Source organism: Macaca nemestrina, chromosome 1 (genome assembly GCF_043159975.1).
Source record: "Macaca nemestrina isolate mMacNem1 chromosome 1, mMacNem.hap1, whole genome shotgun sequence".
Taxonomy (NCBI): domain Eukaryota; kingdom Metazoa; phylum Chordata; class Mammalia; order Primates; family Cercopithecidae; genus Macaca; species Macaca nemestrina.
Window position 1 is genome coordinate 13,446,626 of NC_092125.1, and position 20,813 is coordinate 13,467,438.

The following is a 20,813-nucleotide window of genomic DNA, read 5'->3' on the forward strand; positions in this document are numbered from 1 at the left end:
TTGTATTTAATATGTTTTTCCTGTCTTATTTCATCTAAGATATAAATTTATTTTAAAATCTTTTTTAAAATGTGATTCATACCACAGAAAGAAACTGATTTTATTTGTTTCATTAGAGAGTAGGCAAAATGAGGCCAGGTGAGGTGGCTCATGCCTATAATCCCAACACTTTGGGAGGCCCAGGTGGGTGGATCACTTGAGGCTAGGAGTTTGAGACAAGCCTGGCCAACATGATGAAACCCCATCTCTACTAAAAGAATACAAAAATTAGCCGGGCATGGTGGGAGCCTGTAATCCCAGCTACTTGGGAGGCTGAGGCAGGAGAATCACTTGAGCCTAAGAGGCAGAAGTTACACTGAGCCGAGATTGTGCCACTGCACTCCAGCCTGGGTGACAGAGCCAGACTCTGTCTCAAAAAAAAAAAAAAAAAAAGTAGGCAAAATGGGAAATGTTAAAAATTAATTTGGAAAAAAAATTTTATCTAACCATATTAAATGCAGCATGTTGTATTACTAAAGTGTTCATAGTAGTCATTATATATCTTTTTAAAAATTTAATAGTTGAAAGAAACTGGAAGCAGATCTTGCCTTCAGGCGAGGAACTGGGAGACTGGGATTCAGGAGCAAAAAGACACTTAGATTTTATTACTTGTGCTTGTATATGCATTCCCTGATCAAATGTATAAATATTTGGAGTTTTAAAATGAGCAGATCAGTTGTGACTTATTCAATCTCTGTAATGATTTTTTTATAGCTACAAGTCCTGAATGATCACTTAAAACACCCTTTAATCTTTTTACTTGCAGAGCAGTATGGTATGACCCCATCTACTATCCAACTTCATGGCAGTTGGATCCAACAGAAGGACCAAATCGAGAGAGGAGACGTTTACAGAGATGTTATTTAACTATTCCAAATAAGTATCTCCTTAGGGATAGACAAAAATCAGAAGGTAATAGTGGCTTCTTAACTCAACATATAAATATAGCAGAGAACTATGGTCATTAGATAAAGATAATGTTTACTTTTCTCCTCAACAGATGTTGTCAAACCACCACTCTCTTACCTATTTGAAGACAAAACTCATTCTTCTTTCTCTTCTACTGTCAAAGACAAAGCTGCAAGTGAATCTATAAGGTAATTTTAAATCCATAGACCTTCACTCTTTCATGAATATATGACAGTTTATTGTAGTGTTTATGTAATATTTATTTTAGATAATGCCATCATTTTCAGAAAAATCCTAAACAGGAAAGGCTCAAGGGAGGACAAGGTTATATGGCCAAAATCTAAAAGGAAATGACATTTCTGATAGCAAGGGTTCATGGGATTTCAGTCATCATGTTCTGGCCCTTGTTAGTATACATATATATATACACATACACACACACATACAGACACACACATATATACACACATATACATGTACACACACACACACATATTTTGTAATTGACTGTTTAACATCTCTGTAAAGTAGATAGAGCTGCCGGTGGTATCATCAAGAGGCGATATAATGTAGTGATTAAAGGTTCGGATTCCAGTTCCTGCTCTTACTAGCTCTTTAATCTTAGGCAAATTACTTAACCTGTCTGTCTCAGTTACCTCATCTATTAAATGAAGAAATAATAATAGGTACCATAGCATTGTTGAGTATTAAGTATGTTATTATATATTAACTATTGATAATATTCTCATTGTGGTTGTTATACCGATTTCATAGATAAAAAACTGAGACGCAAAGAAGAAAATTGGCTAAGAACACAAAGGAACTTTCTGATTCCAAATCCTGTTTTTCCTAGAATACTAGGTTTTTTAAAAAAAAATGTATTTGAAGTATCAGAGGTGTGAAACAATGTTTGCTTATTTACTAGAAAATATAAAATATTGATATATCTTTTAAATAACTTAATTTATATATTCTGTCTACAGGTTATAGGGATTATTAGCCTTTTCTATGTGTTTCAGTCATTTCTCTTCAACTAGAATGTTAAAAAAGGAGCTAATATTTTCATGTGGGTTTCAACAAGATACCTCATGCTATTGGAGCTCTATCTAGTCTGCTTTGCAGAAATCTTTTACTAGGTAAAATAAAGCATATACTCTCTGAAATTGGTCAAAGCATTTAGTCATAGTAATTTTAAATATGTTTTGACAGAATAAATCGAAGATGTATCAGTGTTGCACCATCTAGAGAGACAGCTGGTGAATTGTTACTAGGTAAGTCAAATTTTGAAGAATTTTGCACATATTCACCCTGCCTTATTTATTCTTAGATTATTTAAAGTGTTTTTTTGACACCATACCATTAAATTGGATAAACTTTCTGTAGTATCATATAGGCTAGTTTGTCTTAACATTATATGTGATTGCATATGACTCATGAATGTGTAGAAATGATATCTTATGTTCTGAAAAGCACATGAATAGCATTTTAATTTTTATAAAATTAAATTTCTTCATGAATATGCAATTTTATATTTAGCCATTTCTTTTATTATATGTCAGTTTAGACTTTTTAAAGTGAAAAATTATTGGTATACTTACCTACTATTTTATTAGATATAACTGTCCATAAGAAATATGTCTACTTTAAGATTGTTCATAATTTATATTCTCTATTGTACTTCTGAGAGAAAGGCCAAGATTGTTAGTCCATGGATACCTATATAGTTATATTTGGTTGGAAATTTTATTCTCAAAGTATGAAGGAAAACAGTTATACCACTTGGCCTCTATTCCCTTAAAGAACCAATTTGTATGCTGTAGGCTAGGTTCTCAAAGTGTGAGAAATCTGAATTAGTAGCATCAGCATCTCATGGGAGCTTCTTAGAATTGCACATTCTCACGCCTCAGTCCAGACTTGATGCATCTAAAATTCTGAGGGTGGGACCCAGCAGTCTATGTTCTGATGAGCCCTCCAGTGATTTGATGTACCTTAAAATTTGAGAATGAATGTTGTAAGCTACAGCCTCCAAGGTCCAAGATGTGGAGCTTCAAGCCTGGTGGGACTGAGCCCCACCTTCACAAGGATGGAGGCAGTACCCTTCTCTGACCTAGCCATGCCACTAGTTCAGAGTCCACTCAGTACTCAAGGGTGATGAGCATGCAGGGGGCAGAACTTCAGAGAAGTTCCCAATATTTTAAAACGCGATGTAGGGACGTGGGTTAGCAACAGCCAGCTTACGAAACAGGAAAAAGTTGCGGGCTATGTTTAGGGCCTACTCTACCCTATTGAGTGTCTCAGTCTGCAAAATAATTAAGGATTTCCCTTTTGCTAGATAATTTGGTTTACCACTTGACTTCAATTAGTGTGTAACAAAATAAAGCAAATCAATATCCTTGTAAGAGTAATGGTAATAATAAATAGCCAACATTTATTTAACACTGAGCACATAAGCAGTTTGCATATATTCTAATTTGATTCCCATAGTAGCTCAGTGAAATAGAGCTCCCTGCAAACTTTTTTTTTTTTAAATAAAGAAATTAAGACACAAAGAGGTAAAGCAACTTGCCCAGGACTTCATGGATACTATTCAAAAATACTTATTGAGTGCTGGGAACTGTGTCTAGGTAGTGAGACTCAAATTCAGACCAAAGGACTCCAGAGACCATGCATTAAACCATGAATGGTAGTGTGCACATACATTTTTAAACCCTTATATCCAATTACTTTCTTCAGGTAAATGTGGAATGTATTTTGTGGAAGATAATGCTTCTGATACAGTTGAAAGTTCGGTGAGTAGAAGCTTAAGTCTGTATTTACATAAATCTAGACAGATTCCAAAACTGTATCAATTCAGTATAACTAGAGAGAAGGAAAAGCTATTAGAGTTAATTATTTGTCACTCTATGTATAGATTGGTCTGAGTTCCAAACATTTTGTAAAATATAATTTTAAAAAGAAGACTGCCCCATCTCCTCTGGCTCATGGCCCAAGTCTCATAGCAGTTAACGTAAGTCATATTCTAAATGCTCCTATTATATCAATTTATGTTCTTTTCTTCTTATTACTATCCTCTGTTGCAACAAATATCTACTCCTTGCCACTCCCAGTTCACTATCAAGTACCTTTGCCTTCAGAAAGAAAGGAAAAATATTAAATAATTGAATAACTTAAGTAATTCTGATATTCACATAGCTTAATGATAATTGTTATTATTCTAGACAGACTGGTATTAATCAGAAAATAAAGATTCTTATATTTTTGTATAATAAACCTTTTATTTGAATTATCTTTTATGCCATTAAAATATTTTTTGAGATTCCTGTAATAGAAATAAGCTTTTTGTTTCAGAGAAGTTCTAAAGCCAGGAATTCCTAAGGATATACTAAATGAGATTATGTGTGGTTTAATTATCAATATATATTTTATTTTAAATAAATTAGGCCAGGCACAGTGGCTCACGCCTGTAATCCTAGCATTTTGGGAAGCTGAGGCAAGTGGATCACCTGAGGTCAGGAGTTTGAGACTAGCCTGGTCAACATGGTGAAACCCCGTCTCTACTAAAAATACAAAAAAATTAGTCGAGTGTGGTGGCAGCACCTATAATCCTAGCTACTCAGGAGGCTGAGGCAGGAGAATTGCTTGAACCCGGGAGGCAGAGGTTGCAGTGAGCCGAGATCATGCCACTGCACTCCAGCCTGGGCAACAGAGCAAGACTCCGTCTCAAAAAAAAAAAGAAAGTAATGAGTGAAAACATGAGGTTTGGTTATAAAATAAATAATGTAAAAAAAATCATGAACATATTTAAAGTAGTCAGATATATGAACAGCATTCTTTTCTGACTTATATAGCAATTACCACAGGGTTTGTCCCAGATAGTAAAATATAGTTATGTTAATTTTCAAGATGTATCCTTTTATCAGCCAAGGAATGTAATAGTTGATGTATGAGACAACTTTTTTGTGTGTCCAAAAGATGACAGTTTTTCACCTTAAAAATTCTGCTCAACTTGTGTTTAACTCCATTTGACGTGAGGTGACAGAAGAGTCTGAGTCCACCTGTTGAATATGTTGGTTTATTTTCAGTGCTTGAGGATACATTCACAAATACTTGGTCTGGGATGACACCATTTAATTTTAAGTTAACTTGCATGTTATAAATGTATCTTATGTTTAAATAAAGAGGAAAATTTTTTTAAAAAATCTAAAAATGATAATTGTTATTATTCTTAATAGAAAAATCCTTCCTTCCTATGTACTTTTGTAGTGTTGGTTCTACTTTTGTAGTGTTGGTTCTTCTTATATAACATTTCGTATCTTGCATTGTGTATGCAAATGTGTGTACAAATATTTCATGCCCCCTTTTTGACCTATACAGATTTATTTCATGCAGAGCACTTAGCAGAGTACCTTGTGCATAGATGGTTATTAATATATGTTGAATGAATGTTGAAACTAAACAAAGGAGGAATTCAGTTTTAAGTATGAAAATATTACATTTTCATTAAGATGTCTTATTTTATTCTTGATATATTCCCTGCTTTTACTTATAAAAATTATTTTGGACCAAGAACAATAGTAAAACACACATAGAGTAGGATAATTTGAATCTAAAAAAAAATTAAGGTTTTGGAAAGTTAAAGAGCCTGGGATAAAATAGTTCTTGGCAATTGAGTCCTAAATTTGCTCTGAGCTTCCTGTTAGTCAACACAGAAGAGTAAGTAAGTGAAATTTTTTAAAAAGGAAAAAAAACTGATTAAAAAAAAAGAAAACTAGGATGCAGGTTGATATGAGGAGATAAATTCTAGCTAGTTTTAAACTTTAGTAGAAACTTCTTTCATTATTTCACTATTAAAAGCATGACTTAATTGTAACTGAATACATAACTTATGTATTCAGTTACATAAGTTATGTAACTTATGTATTCAGTTACAAAGACTTAGATGCACTTTTAAAAAAGTTTTTCTTGATTTTGTACTTTGGGAGGGACCTAGTGATGGCAGGATGTGTAGGCCCTGTGGTCCCTACCTCTTCATTTCAGAATGTGGGGATTTGTCTGAGTACACTAGGATTAATACTCTTAAGCAGATTCAACCTTCCAGTGATTGTTTTCTCATCTTCTTTTCTTCTGTTGACCACCTAGCAGGGGAATGTATCTATTTGGTATGTGTTGATCTGTCAGCTTACATTCGGTGGGGCTTTATTTGCAGAAATGCCCCATTAGTTCTAGGAATGCTCCTCCAGAGATTCCGCTTTCCCTTTGCTGGATGACTTGGAAGCATGAGAACTGTTTCAAAGCTCGGGCGTTTTCAGGCCATCCAGACGTGGATTTACCCTAAATCTGTATGATGGCAGGCCCACAATTATGAATTCTCAGAAAAAGGCTTTTTTTCTGTTCTCTAGGTTCCAGGCCAAAAGAGACAAGCTTGCGTCCTGGTTATTCCCCTTTATTTTCATTATTTTTATTTTTATTTTTTTAAGACAGAGTCTCACTCTGTCACCCAGGTTGGAGTGCAGTGGCGTGATTTCGGCTCACCAAAACCTCCGTCTCCTGGGTTCAAGTGATTCTCCTGCCTCAGCCTCCTGAGTAGCTGGAACTACAGGTGCCTGTCACCACTCCCGACTAATTTTTGCATTTTTAGTAGAGATGGGATTTCACCATGTTGGCCAAGATGGTCTTGAACTTCTGACCTCAAGTGATCTGTCTGCCTGAGCCTCCCAAAGTGCTGCGATTATAGGCATGAGCCACTGCGCCCGGCCTATTCCCCTTTATTGATGCGCACATTTGTTTGTCTAATCTTTCATTAGGCATCCCTTCCTAGGTTTTAGCTTTCTGAAGCAATCTCAATTCCACACCCCGATTCTAGGGGGCCAGGGCCTCATCTTCTGTCCTCAAGTTGCTGTGAACCTACATCAGTTCATTTCTGAAACTGGGGTATGTGCATACATGCATGTGTATGCAGACATATACAACAGAGCAACCAGAGTATCACTCCCTGCTTAGTGCTGATTTTCCAGTTCCTCTATATTTTCGACCCCTGGGGATGTCATTTCCCTTGTTTTCTTGCAAGCTCAGCTATGTATGTAAAAGGATATTTGCTTAGTAAAAGAAGCCAACCTGAAAAGGCTATCTACTGTATGATTTGAACTATATGACATTATGGAAAAGGCAAAACTCTATAGGGACAGTAAATAAATTAGTGGTTGCCAGAGGTTGGGGAGAGGAAACGAGGGATGAGTAGGTGGAGTCCCAAGGAGGCAATAGAGCTATTTTGTATGATATCGTGATGGTGGATACATGTCATTATACATTTGTCAAAGCCCATGGAATGTACAACACAAAGAGTGAACCCTACTATAAACTGTGTACTTTATGTAAGAAAAATGGTAGCAATATTGGTTCATCAATTGTAATTTATGTCCCATACCAAATGCAAGATTTAATAATAGAGAAACTGTGAGTGCAGGGCCAAGGGAGGGGAGGATACATGGAAATTCTGTATTATTTGCTCAATTTTCTGTAAACCTAAAACTAGTCTAAAAAATAAAGCCTATTAATTTTTTTTAATTTCTAAATTTTATCAAACATTTTGAGGTGTTTGCATTGGGAGAGTTTTCAGGTAATCTTATCTGCTATCTGCCACAAAAAGATTTTCTGTTATGTTTTGATGCTTTTTAAAATCTAAAATTAAAATTAATTATTTATATTTCTGGCAAAACAAATATTTTTGCCTATTTCTTTGTCTTAGAGCCTTCAGGGAGAGTTAGAACCAGCATCATTTTCCTGGACATATGAAGAAATTAAAGAAGTTCACAAGCGTTGGTGGCAATTGAGAGATAATGCTGTAGAAATATTTCTAACAAATGGCAGAACACTCCTGTTGGCATTTGATAACACCAAGGTAAATTCACCCTCATTAATTGATATGTATTGTTTAAGTGCTCATGGGCCAATGTAACTATGCTCATACTGATTACATGAAGGTTTACTGAAATTGAATAAAAATTGCCATATTTCTTAGTCCTGATTAAAGTGAAGCCTTTGTTATATGAGGATTGTCTTTTACCTCCAAAATGAGGTAAATTCTGATTCCCCCAAATGACTGAAAGGAGTAATTTAAACTTGCTCAGTGCTGTAGCGGAGTCCATCTTTGACAAACTCTCTTGACCTCTAATCCTGTCGGCCACCATTTCTCTGCTCTCCTTTATAGAAAACCTGTTGGGGAAAGTTGCATATGCTTGCTGCCTCCAGTTTTCTTTTGAAATGCTTCAGGCAGACTTTCTTCTCACCACTCTCGTCAGGGTCATCGGTAACCTCTATGTTGCTAAACCCCTAATGTCGTAATCTTTCTTTGTCCCCATTTTACTTGACCTATCGGCAGTGTTTGACCCAGCTGATTTTTCTCTCCTTAAATAAAACCTTCCTCCCTGGGCTTCTGGGTTACCATTTTCTCTTAGTTCTTATATCTTACCCCAGCCATTGCTTCTCAGTCTTGGTTGCAGACACCTCCTTGGTGTGTTGCAGGGCTCATTCTTCAGACCTCTTGTCTTCTCATCCAGTCTTACGACTTTAAAATACCATCTGTATTCTAACAATTTACAAATTTATGTCAGTACCCAAACCTCTCCTGAATGCCACACTAATTTAACTCCCGACTGGTGTCTCCATTTAGAAGTCACTAATTTGCATCTCAAGCTTAACCTTGAACTTCTAATCTTCCCCCCAAAATTTCCTTCCAGTTTTCTCTATCTCAGTAAATGACAACTCCATCTTTCCAGTGCCCGGGCCAAAATTCTTCAGATTATCCAAGACTCTTGTTCTTCTCTCATCCCCTGCATACACTCTATTAATAGGTCCTGTTGGCTCTGTCGTCAGAATACATCCAGAGTCTGACTGCTTCCACTGCTACCATCCTGGTTTAAGCCACCATCGTTTCTTGCCAGAATCATTTACAATAGCCTCCTAACTGGCTTTCCTGCATCCATACTGTTTCTGAAATCCAATAAAAATTGCCATATTTCTTAGTTCTAATTAAAGTAAAGCCTTGGTTATATGATTATTTTTGACCTCCAAAATTGTGTTAAATTTCGATTCCCCAAAATGACCGAAATGAAGTAGTATACACTTGCTCAGGGCCAGGCACAGTGGCTCATGCCTGTAATTCCAGCATTTTGTTTTGGGAGGCCGAGGCAGTCAGATCATGAGGTCAGGAGTTCAAGACCAGCCTGGGCAACATGGTGAAACCCCCATCTCTACTAAAAATACAAAAATTAGCAGGGCATGGTGGCACATGCCTGTAGTCCCAGCTACTTGGGAGGCTGGGGCAGGAGAATCACTTGAACCTGGGAGGCGGAGGTTGCAGTGAGCCAAAATCATGCCATTACACTCCAGCCTGGGCAACAGAGTGAGACTCCGTCACAAAAAACAAAACAAAACAAAACAAACAAACAAAAACAAAAAAGAAAAACCTTGCTCAGTGCTGTAGTGACTTTCAGCTACAATGACTTTGACAAACCCTTTCTTGACCTCCAGTCCCTTCACTACCATTTCTCTGCTCTCCTTTATAGAAAGCCCCTTAGCCCCCCTTCAGATTGTTCTCAACACAGCAGCTAAAGTATGTTGGACCATATATTTTCTCTGCTCAGAGTCCTTCAGTCACTTTCATGTCACATTCACTTGAAGGCATCGTCCTTCCAATAACCTGATAAAGCCCTGGATAATCTCATACCTTGTTACCTCTCTGACATCATTGTCTACCATTCTCTCCCTCACTGTTTCCTCCATCCATGCCTTGAATGTCAGGCACACCAGTGCCTTGGGGACTTTGCATTCACTGTTGCCTGGAATGTTTTTCTCCTTAGAAATCCAAATGATTTGCTTTGTCACTTTTTCAAGTTTCCTGATCAAATATCTTCCTATCAGAGAGACCCTCCCTGACTCTATAAAATAACCACCCCTCCCTCTCCACCAAGCATCCCTTACCTCCTTTACTTTGGTCTGTTTTTCTCCATAGAATGTATTAGCATCCAGCATTTTCTGCCTCTCCCCAGTAGAATGCCAAGTCTTTGCTTTGTTAAGTTCCAGTTCTTCAGAATTTTGAACACTACTGGTATGTAGGTATTCAGTTCATATTTGTTGAATAAATGAATGCCTCCTTTTCCTTCCAGGGCTTGGCTTATAGTCTGTCATAAATTCCCTTCTGTGGACCTTAGCATCAACAATTGGCAACCTTCAGATTTAGGCTACAGGTTTAGGATGGTCTACTCTCTGTGGTTTTGCCGGTTCCATAACTACCAGTACATTTCCTCATTAAATTCACACTCTCATTATCCATATCTGTGGCTCTTCTTCCTATGTTTGAAGCATATGCCTGCTTAGAATGGGTGTTTCATATCTGTTTTTAGCAAAGTTGTCTTGTCTGTTTTTTTCATTTATTAGCAATCATTATTTAATTGCTTTAAAAGAACCAATACCCTTCTTCTGTGACAAAACTATTGTGAATCTCTAAAAAAGAGTTTATGTTTTCAATCAGTAGTGAAAATCAAATATCCTATTTACATAGGCTACTTTATTTCTTATGAGAGAAATATTATCACTCCCATATTATAGACATGGTAACTGTAGCACTGAAGGTTAGCAGGTAAATAGACCAGATCTGTCCAATTCAGAAGACCATGCTGTTTCTACTATACCATATTGCATTTATTTAGAATGAGACTCTTCTTTTTTCCTTTTTTTTTTTTTTTTTAGTGTCTTAAGTGACTTTTCTATACAAACTTTTTCTTAGAAGTTTTTTATTAACATATTTCTCCAGCAGCAAAGCATAGTGGTGAAGAGCCCAGCCTTTGGAGGATGACCTGGACTTGAATCTCAGTTTTCTACCCATTAATGTTACTGAGAAAAAAATAATTTCTTGAAGGACATGAGATTTGTAACATGTCTATAATGTCATGGATTCTTTGCAGAAAAGTGCCTATAAGACTAAAAATAATATCTGGGTTTTTTTTTCTACTTCCCTTTTAGGTTCGTGATGATGTATACCACAATATACTCACAAATAACCTCCCTAATCTTCTGGAATATGGTAACATCACTGCTCTGACAAATTTATGGTATACTGGACAAATTACTAATTTTGAATATTTGACTCACTTAAACAAACATGCTGGCCGATCCTTCAATGATCTCATGCAGTATCCTGTGTTCCCATTTATACTTGCTGACTATATTAGTGAGACACTTGACCTCAATGATCCGTTGATATACAGGTAAGTTAAAAGAACCTTTAGGGTTCATCTATTCATATGTTGTATTTCTTTATTAAAGTTTTTATTAGGAAAAATTTCAAACATGCATAGAATAGAAGAATTATATAAGAACCCAAATACCTATCACCCCAGTTCAACAGTTGTGAATTATGAAGATTTTTGCCAAACTTACATTATCTTTTTTTCTTATTTAAGGCAAATCACAGACATCTTGTTATGTCACTTCTTTGTTCTGCAGTATGCATCTTTTTAAAAAATAGAACACCTTAACCACAGTGCTATTATCACATGTAAGAAAATTGACAGTAATTCCATGATATCATCTAATATCTAGTCCATTTCCAAATGTCCCCTGATTCTCTCAAAGATAGTTTTTTATAGTTGGTTTTCTTGAATCAGGTCCATTATCATGTTTGGTTGCTATATGTCTGAACATATACCTAGAATCGCCTTTTTTTTTTTTTTTTTTTTTTTTTGAGACAGTGTCTTGCTCTGTCACCAGGCTAGAGTGCAGTGGCACGATCTTGGCTCACTGCAACCTCTGCCTCCTGGGTTCAAGCGATTCTCCTGCCTCAGCCTGCCACATAGCTGGGACTACAGGCGCGTGCCACCACGCCCAACTAATTTTTGTATTTTTAGTAGAGACAGGGTTTCACCATGTTGGCCACGCTGGTCTCGAACTCCTGATCTCAGGTGATCCACCCATCTCAGCCTCCCAAAGTGCTGGGATTACAGGTGTGAGCCATCACGCCTGGCCAATTTCTGAGTCTTTTTGACAAGACCATATTAGTTTCCTTGCTTTCTGACACAACAAAACATCCAAGGCTCACCTTGTCTGTTTTCTTCTAATAAATTTAGAAGAAATGAGAGAATGGGAAATCAACATTTTGCAACCTCTAGTGAAATAAGTGATTCAAGCAATAATCATCAATGGATTAAACCATTAGGTACAAATTCAATGGGAGCCTGAGCCCGCAGATCAAACTGAGCATCATTAGAGTGGAATATCATAGGCTTCCTGATACGATACAATATAAAGCTCACTCCTCTCAACCATGCAGAATGATAAAAAAAAAAAAAAAAAAAAAGGAAAATATATATAAAGCTCACATCAGCACCTATAAAGGATTCTTGACAAATAAAGAGTTGAACCTGAACCTAAGCAAGACTTTTCCAGTCTCTAGGAAATACAGGGGTTATGGGAACAAACTAAATGATGTCACGGGAAGCAATCAGAAAATACAGAATGTGAAGCCTCCAGCAGAATAAATGACCTGGTTTTTCCAACAAGTCAGTGTCAAGAGAAAATAAAGAGAAAAAATACACGTAAAAAATAATGGCTGGCTGGGCGCAGTGGCTCACGCCTGTCATCTCAGCACTTTGGGAGGTTGAGGCAGGTGGATCACAAGGTCAAGAGATCGAGACCATCCTACTCTACTACTAAAAATACAAAAATTAGCCAGGCATGATGGTGTATGCCTGTAGTCCTAGCTACTTGGGAGGCTGAGGCAAGAGAATGGCTTGAACCCGGGAGGCAGAGGTTGCAGTGAGGTGAGATCGCGCCACTTCACTCCGGCCTGGGCGGCAGAGTGAGAGACTCTGTCTCAGAAAAAAAAAAAAAAAAAAAAAAAGTAGGCAGCCATCTTAAGTGATTTTGCTCTATTTTTAGATGTTAATTTGAATCTATTCTATAAAACTGTTTTTACTTTTTAACAAAGTTTTTATGATTAGAAAAATCTCAAAGACAAAATTAGTGCACTTAATACCACTAATTTCAACATTCCTAGAAAATAGTAATTTATATTAAAAAAAAAAAAAAAGATGTATCAACATGTGGTTAAGCAGACCTGGTTTGACTCACTGAAATTTAGGTAAATCTTGCTGTCGGTCTAGTTATGGTGCTGCAGGTTGAAATCCAGGTGGTCCATGCCTGTGCCAGACCAGATGGTTCCTCAGGCAAAAAGGCCTGCCCTTCTTCATCAGAGCTTTTTCTTTTGCACCTTCAAGTGCCACGCAGGGACACAGATTCTGATTCTGACACAGAATCTGACACATGATTCTGTAGCTTGTAAAAGTGAGGATTCATTCCTGGAGGGATGAGGATTCATTCTCCTGCTTCAAGGAATGGTGTCGTGTGGTTCACATTCTCTGAACACCAGCACTGACACCTTTGTACGCGTGCATACATACTCTGCACTATGCACAGTGTATCACTCACCATCTACTAACTAGGTAGCAAAATATTTATTTCAGTTCTCACTCTCCAAATCTCAGCTTGGTCATTTTGAGCACGTGTTGTTTCTTCAGTTTTTACTAACTAGGCTAGTAATTACACAGCATCTTCCTCTGTTCCTAAGTTCTGTCGAAACTGTCCTTCACTCTACACTGCCTAACTGGATGTAGAGTCTGGAAAATGGAACACTAACTTTCAGGGCTTGGTCTAGGAATCTGCTCCCACGAGCAGCATCAGTTACGATTCTAGAGGAAGCTGCAGAAGGGAAAGAAGGATAGTAGTAGCCCTTCTTATTTAGGCTACTTGTAAGTCAAGAATTCCTAATACTGACCTGGCTCTGTGGGGAAAATTCTACCTTAATTTCTGAAATCATAATTTTGAATGGTGACTGTTAGTTGCAAAACAACATGTTTAAGCAGAGAAATAAAGGCGGAGCATTTTGTTGACCACTTACCAACTTTCAAGATGCAGACATCTAGGGAGCTTAATCTTGACAGTATCAAAATATTTAATTTTTAAAATTATCCTTTTCTCGTAGAAATCTCTCTAAACCTATAGCTGTTCAGTATAAAGAAAAAGAAGATCGTTATGTGGACACATACAAGGTAGCTTTTGTTTTTACTCATACTTTATTAAATGAAAAATTGTGTTTTGTTTTACAGACTTGTGTTTTACCTAATTTTAAATTTATACTACTGATTTTTTACTTTCTTGTACTAGGATTGACGGACAGCTAGAAATCATTATGTGAAATGAAATATCATCTTCTATCCTGATTTTCTGAGAACACTTCGCCCAGAAAAAGGATACATTTATTTTGGCACAAATTGAAAACCAATAACTTATTGTTTATTCAAGTATACAGTAGTCACATTCCTTATAAAAATCACAAAGATTTCCAGGGACCTGCTATTCATATCCCCTAGTGTTATTTATATAATAGTGTTAACATTTTTATAATGTACCATAACCATTAGTCATATTCAGGAAATTATTCATTGGTTTATTAAACAAAAATTTATCAGATTTTAACATTTTAAAAAGAAAATGAATTACCTTTTTCTGTGAAGTTAACATTAATGAAATTCTATTGGAAATTCAAAAAAATGCAATAGCTACACATTACATTCTTCACAGGAGTATCAAGACAGGAGCAACTGAAACACTTTTCTCATATTCATCACATTATTTTATGCCACAGTTCCTGAAACGTCCCTCTAAGCATCTTACGACTGTCACTACTTGATTCTTCAGCAGTTGAAAATGCGTCATTGCTGTGGGAATCAAGAAGTAACTCTTAATTCACTATACCTGACTTTGTTATCAGAATCAGACAGAAGCTATGGGAGACAAGAATAGTGACAGATATTAAATGTTTGGTTGAACTTCCTACTTTATGATGGGAAGACAGGAGTAGTGAAAAATCACCATATTCTTTTTTTTTTTTTTTTTAATCTCTGGTAACTGCACTGTAAAACAGACTTAAAATGTTCTATTATTACCAATAATGTGACATAGTTTTTACATTTCTATTGCATTTCTACTTCTAGAGAAGCAGTTCTCTAAACAACATAGCATTACATCTTGAAACTCTTTTGAAATGAAGACATCTCTAGTGACAGAAGCACCTCTCATTTGTTGGGTGCTTGATCAGCTTAGACATTATGACCCATTAATTAGGAGGTGGAGTGCTCAAAGTTGGGTAGGTTTCCTATGAGGGGATGAAGGAGTGAGTGTGGAGATGGGAAATGCTTCCGAGTGTTTAGGTCTTAGTGAGGCACCAAGGAGAAGACTCCCAGACACTCAAGGAGGCTGAAGTCTCCGGGGCAAGAGTGGGAGGGCCAGCCGTGGAGAATGGCCTCAAAGGGGTAGTAGAGAAGGAGAGAATAAAAACCATCCAGCACTTTTCTAGTGTTGCCTGGAGCCCACAATCACGAATTCTCTGTATTCACTGTTTCTTTCAGTACTTGGAGGAAGAGTACCGCAAAGGAGCCAGGGAAGATGACCCCATGCCTCCCGTGCAGCCCTATCACTATGGCTCCCACTATTCCAACAGCGGGACTGTGCTTCACTTCCTGGTCAGGATGCCTCCTTTCACTAAAATGTTTTTAGCCTATCAAGGTAAGAATTTTTTTAATAACTGCGTAGAAATCATGTTGAGCCATCAGGAAGAAAAAAACCAAAAAACAAAAAACTTAGGACTGACTTTCTAAGAACTATTGAGACTAATCAAACTACAGGAAAAAGAATGCTATTTATTCCTTCCCCAAAATTCTCAAAAAAGCTGTAGTAAGACAGATCATCTTGCTAATGCCTCAAATTTTAGCTTCAAATTAAATGTCTAAGTTTATAAAAATGCAATTCACTTTTAAAAAATTAAGATATAATTCACAAACCATGAAATTCACCCTTTTAAAGTTTATGCAGTTCACTTTTTAAAGACATTCTACCTAATACTTATTTCAGATCCAGTAAGTTACCTTTGGAGCCTATGTACATTATTGTAGTTTATTATAAAGGCAAGTACATTATTGAGGTTTATTCTAACTAGTTAATAAAAGAGGCACACCGGCAACTTCACTGTGGTAGCTTTCTAGTTAATAATCTTCTACCTCAGCATTTTAAGTGACAGACTGGAGGCCTGAACATGACTTAGATAAGAGTGAATTTATATTTTTATGCAAGTTGGGACACACTCACCTGTAGTTTCTAACGAGAACTGTGATATTAGTTCTATAGCTCTTTCTCATGGAATCCAGAATACTTTGAGGAATCATTATCCATTCTTTTACTCAACCATTCTTGAACTACTTCATGCCTTTTACTCATGTACAACCTATTGGAGGAATGAATTTGTATTCACTCTTATTGGTCTACAGAAGGGGCTTTCCTATGTTTGTCTCTCTGTAAGTAAACAGAACAAATGTTCTATATGACAGCTGTTCAAATATTTGAAAATTGTTGGCCTGTCCCCTTTCTCTCTCTGTCTTGTTTTTCCCCTGGCTAATTATCCTTGGTTAATTTGACAGCAGATTGAGGGCCTCATGGATGCATGGTCCTATCCCAGCTGCTGCAAGGAATACCAAAAAATAAATAGGACAGTTGTGTACTAAATAAAGTGTTTTTAAAACCAGTGTTTAAGCCATCCTTGTTTGCTGTGGTTTCCAAGCCTGTCACTATTCTGAAGATCTTTCTGGACATGTTCTGATTTGTGAATGCTCTTGACGAAAAGAAAAAGGCAGTCAAAATAAAAAAGAATAATTCAGATGTGCTTGCGCCCCTACAGTGTTTAACAGAACTGTTACCTCCCTCCATCCAAGACTACATTTCATTTAATGTAGCCCAAGAATCCATTAATATAAAACTACCAATCAACTAAAATTTATCAATATTTTTATTCATGTTACTATTATGGATGTATTCATATATAATATGTTTTCTTCATTATGTATTTATGAATATATTTTGTTTAAAACCTAGGACTACCTCAGTCTCCATTCACTTTCATCTTATTAGTTTCAAGTGATATCTCTCGGCTTTTGAATTTATTTCTTTGCTTTGGTTTAGTACAGGGATTCTCCACCTTGGCACTGTAGTCATTTCGAGCTGCATAATTTGTTTGTCATGGGAGCTGCTCTGTGCATTGCAGGACATTTAGCAGTACCCCTGGTATCTCCCTGCTAGTGCCAGTGGTACCACCACTGCCCACACCCCATCCCCCCAGTTGTGAGAATCAGAAATGTTGTCAGACATTGCCAAATAAACCCTGGAGGGCAAAAGTGCTACTGGTTGAGAACCACAGGTTTAATATATGCATATTCTAGGTAATAGGAATTTGTAGTAGTACTGTTTAATAAAATGTAGGAAAATACAGAGAATCTTAAAATCTGAACAGAACCTACCCAATGTGCTTCTCTTGTTCCATATTTCTTTAGTCTTAACTCTAGATACTTTGACCTCACCATAGCATTACAAAATTACCTTAATTTTTCTGTTTAGTTTTTTTGTTTGTTTTTGAGAATTACCTTAATTTTTCTGAATTCCATTTTGATTGATAACTTTTTCTACAGAGTTAGTAGGTATTTCTTTAAATGGCCTTCCTTACTTTCTGAGAAAAAGTAAATGTTCCTAAACCTTATTTCTTCCCAGATTTTATTTAGTGGCCAGCCAATGCCAACTGACTCAACAGAATAGATGAGAAAGTAATACAAGTGACCGAAGATGTTGCTCAGCAGAGCAACTAAGAAACCCGATGCTGCGATGTGTTTGTGGCAGTCTCCAAATGAAAAGATGTGTTCAAATTTCAGCACGTTCACAGACGTTTTAGATGATGCAATACGGTTCCTAAGAAACATGTAAACTGCTACTGTTTTCAGGGGCCAGCTTTTGGATATCATTTAATATTCTAGGCCTTTCTCTATGGCTAGAAAGTCTGATCATTGTTGGCAGAAAAGAGAGTCCAAACTTAATTCTTGATTATTAATAGTCTACCCTGGGGAAAAAAAATGAACAAAAGAGTGACTATGCTTAGTTTTATTTTCATTCATAGGAAAGTTTACTCAATTCTTTAGCTCAGAGTTAGAACATCCAAAAAACAATGCACCGTAACATACGCCAACCCCCGCCCCCTACTAGGAAAAAAAATAAAGAAAACAAAGAAAGGAGAAAAAGTAGTCTTAACAATTCAAAGTGAAGGAATCATTTTGCTCCCTGATGGGGAAAAAAACTGTTTACCTACTTGAACTTCAATTTTCCTTCTTCATTATTCATTCATTCCATAAACCAACCATTATTGAGTACCCATTATGTGCAAGGTGTGGATTTTGTGGAACTTTCATTCTACTTTGATAGATAGATGATAGTTCAACAAATAAATGGTATAAACTAATCTAATTATATGTATTACAAAAGCATAGAACAGATGAAAAATATAATATCTCAAGTTTATAGAAATATTTATTTTCAAGAACATGAATAACTTCTTTTAAACTATGGGCAAACAAACTGAGCATTATTTTAATCTTTTTGAAGTAGCAAAAGTAAATTAATTATGGTAGGCCTCAAATAGAATTAGGTCTTTGTGTCTTAATTTTATTATTTGTATTTTTTCATAGATCAAAGTTTTGACATTCCAGACAGAACTTTTCATTCTACGAATACAACTTGGCGACTCTCATCTTTTGAATCTATGACTGACGTGAAAGAACTTATTCCAGAGTTCTTCTATCTTCCAGAGTTCCTAGTTAACCGTGAAGGTATAGCAATAAATTATTTCTTATTTATATTTCTGAGGGCTTGTGGTTATTTTGTAATTTTCCAAAAATGAAAATAGCTGTTTTAAGTCCTAAAAATTTGAGTCCCCAAATAAGAGAAAATGTTTTTTATTAAGTATATAATTCTATTTTCAAATAAGCTTGAGAATTTTAAGTATTTTATAGGATTAAGTATGTTTGGAAAACTGTAACTTTTAACTAATAAAATTATTTGTAAATATGTATTTTTATTTTATTATAGAAATTACTTTATTCTTTTTTCTGAATACAAAAGTTATAATGTGCTAATTACTTTAAAATTAAGAGGTATGACTTTATTGAAAGCAAAATGTAAATTAACTGAAATCTCAATTATTTTATGAGGAATGACCAAAATAAAAATAAAATACTCTGCCCAGAATTATCTAATAGCCAAAAGGAATACTGAAGTATAAAATTAAATTTTCTATGATGCCAACCAACAGTCTTGGCTGCCAACCTTAGCTATTCTTAAATAGAAGAGCAGCTAACCCTTTAAGGGATGTCTTTGGGTCATTTCTTACATTACTTAATTCTATAATTTTATGTGATCCTTAAGAGCACATGAAACTGAGCTTTAAGAAGTTGGTGTTGGGCAAATTATGTTAGAATTTTGTTGTATAGTATCAGTGTCTCTGAAGTTGTTTGATTGATTATTGAATCATCAGTAGATTCATGCCACCCTGGCGCTTGTTTCACAGTGTTGCTCAAGTGAGAAATGCCTCAGTCAAACATCAGCACCTGCAATTTGGGGTGCCTGCCTTGAAGCTTTTCATTTAGGACTCCTGTTTAAATCTACTCCTTGTTTTTTCTGTCCATGGTCTCCTATATGTATGTTTTAGCTATCTATGGCTGTATAACAAATAATCTCAACACTTAGAGGCTTGAAACAATAATAAATTTATTATCAATCATGGATAATAAAATTATTTTTTATTGGTCAGAAATTAAAAAAAAGGTCAGAAATTCAGAAACAGCTCAGCCAGGTGGTTTTAGCTCAGGGTCTCTCATGCTGTTGCCTTCAGATTTCTGGAGGTGGAACAGGCAGAGGATGAAGCCTTAGGTAGCTGGAGCACATCACCCTCTCTTCATGCAGTGTTAGTGCTTTTTCATGTGGTCTCTTTGTGTGGGCTAGTTTTGGGCTTCCCCACAGCACGGCAGCCCTGAATGTCCTACTTGGCAACTCAGGGTTCCAAAGACAAGTGTTCCAAGAGGGAGACGAACAGAGGCTGCATGGCCTTTTCCAGCCTGTTCTTAGCAGCCACGCAGCATCACTTCCACTGTATTCTTCCTATTCGTTGAGGCAGTCACAAGTGCCTTCCCAGATTCAAAAGAAAGGAAGATAGACTTTGCCTTGTGATGGAGAGTAGCAAGATTCTGGAAGGGCATGCAAGACAGGAAATGCTGTTATAGCCATTTTTGGAAAATACAATTTTCTACAGCGTATATCACATCATTTCCTATCAGTGTTGCTCTGGGACTCTCATACGTCAGTTGTCTGCTTTGGATCAGGAGTGTCTGCCTCTGTGATGTTCCCCCAGAACACCTGAAAGTTGGGAAAGCTTGAGTTTATACAAATACCCTGTTATGCACCCCATTCCCAGCCCATTCCCAGGTGCCTCATTCACTGTTAAATAAGTTCCTGCTGCTGCCTCTCCTGAAGCCACACACATAGAGTTCTGCAGGTGCTCAGCCAGTCCATCCTAAATCAACCGTGCAGCTCCTCCGTACGATGACTGCTGAGCTTTCTGAGATGCTCCCATCCCCATCCCATGTGAACTTATATACGCCCTTGATTTATATTCCATATCATATCATTTCAAAATACTTCCCAAGTATTTTGGTGAAGAGCCTTCTGTTTTTCCAAGATCAAAACTTAATTTTATATGAAGCTTAATCAGCTTTTAAAAGGTCCTTTTAAATTGGTATTATGTTGTGGTGTTCAGCAAACTAGAAAATGTAGCACAAAAAGCCATTTCTGTTTAAAGGTAACATTTCCTTTAGGATAATTTTTTTAAATAAGCACTTCTGAGATTTTTGTTTATACTAGCAGACTGATGAGACAATTAGATATTA

The 20,813-nt window shown here is 36.4% G+C and overlaps 1 protein-coding gene across 1 annotated transcript in view; it reads left to right on the plus strand.

Moving 5' to 3' along the window:
* LOC105474609 (lysosomal trafficking regulator) overlaps positions 1–20,813 on the plus strand; it is a 200,414-nt gene that overhangs the window by 136,094 nt on the left and 43,507 nt on the right. The window contains exons 35-43 of the mRNA XM_071073958.1: positions 806–951; positions 1,040–1,136; positions 2,158–2,219; positions 3,682–3,737; positions 7,694–7,846; positions 10,969–11,213; positions 13,985–14,051; positions 15,411–15,567; positions 18,561–18,701. Coding sequence (XP_070930059.1) covers positions 806–951; positions 1,040–1,136; positions 2,158–2,219; positions 3,682–3,737; positions 7,694–7,846; positions 10,969–11,213; positions 13,985–14,051; positions 15,411–15,567; positions 18,561–18,701 — 1,124 coding nt within the window. The remainder of the gene's footprint in view (positions 1–805; positions 952–1,039; positions 1,137–2,157; positions 2,220–3,681; positions 3,738–7,693; positions 7,847–10,968; positions 11,214–13,984; positions 14,052–15,410; positions 15,568–18,560; positions 18,702–20,813) is intronic.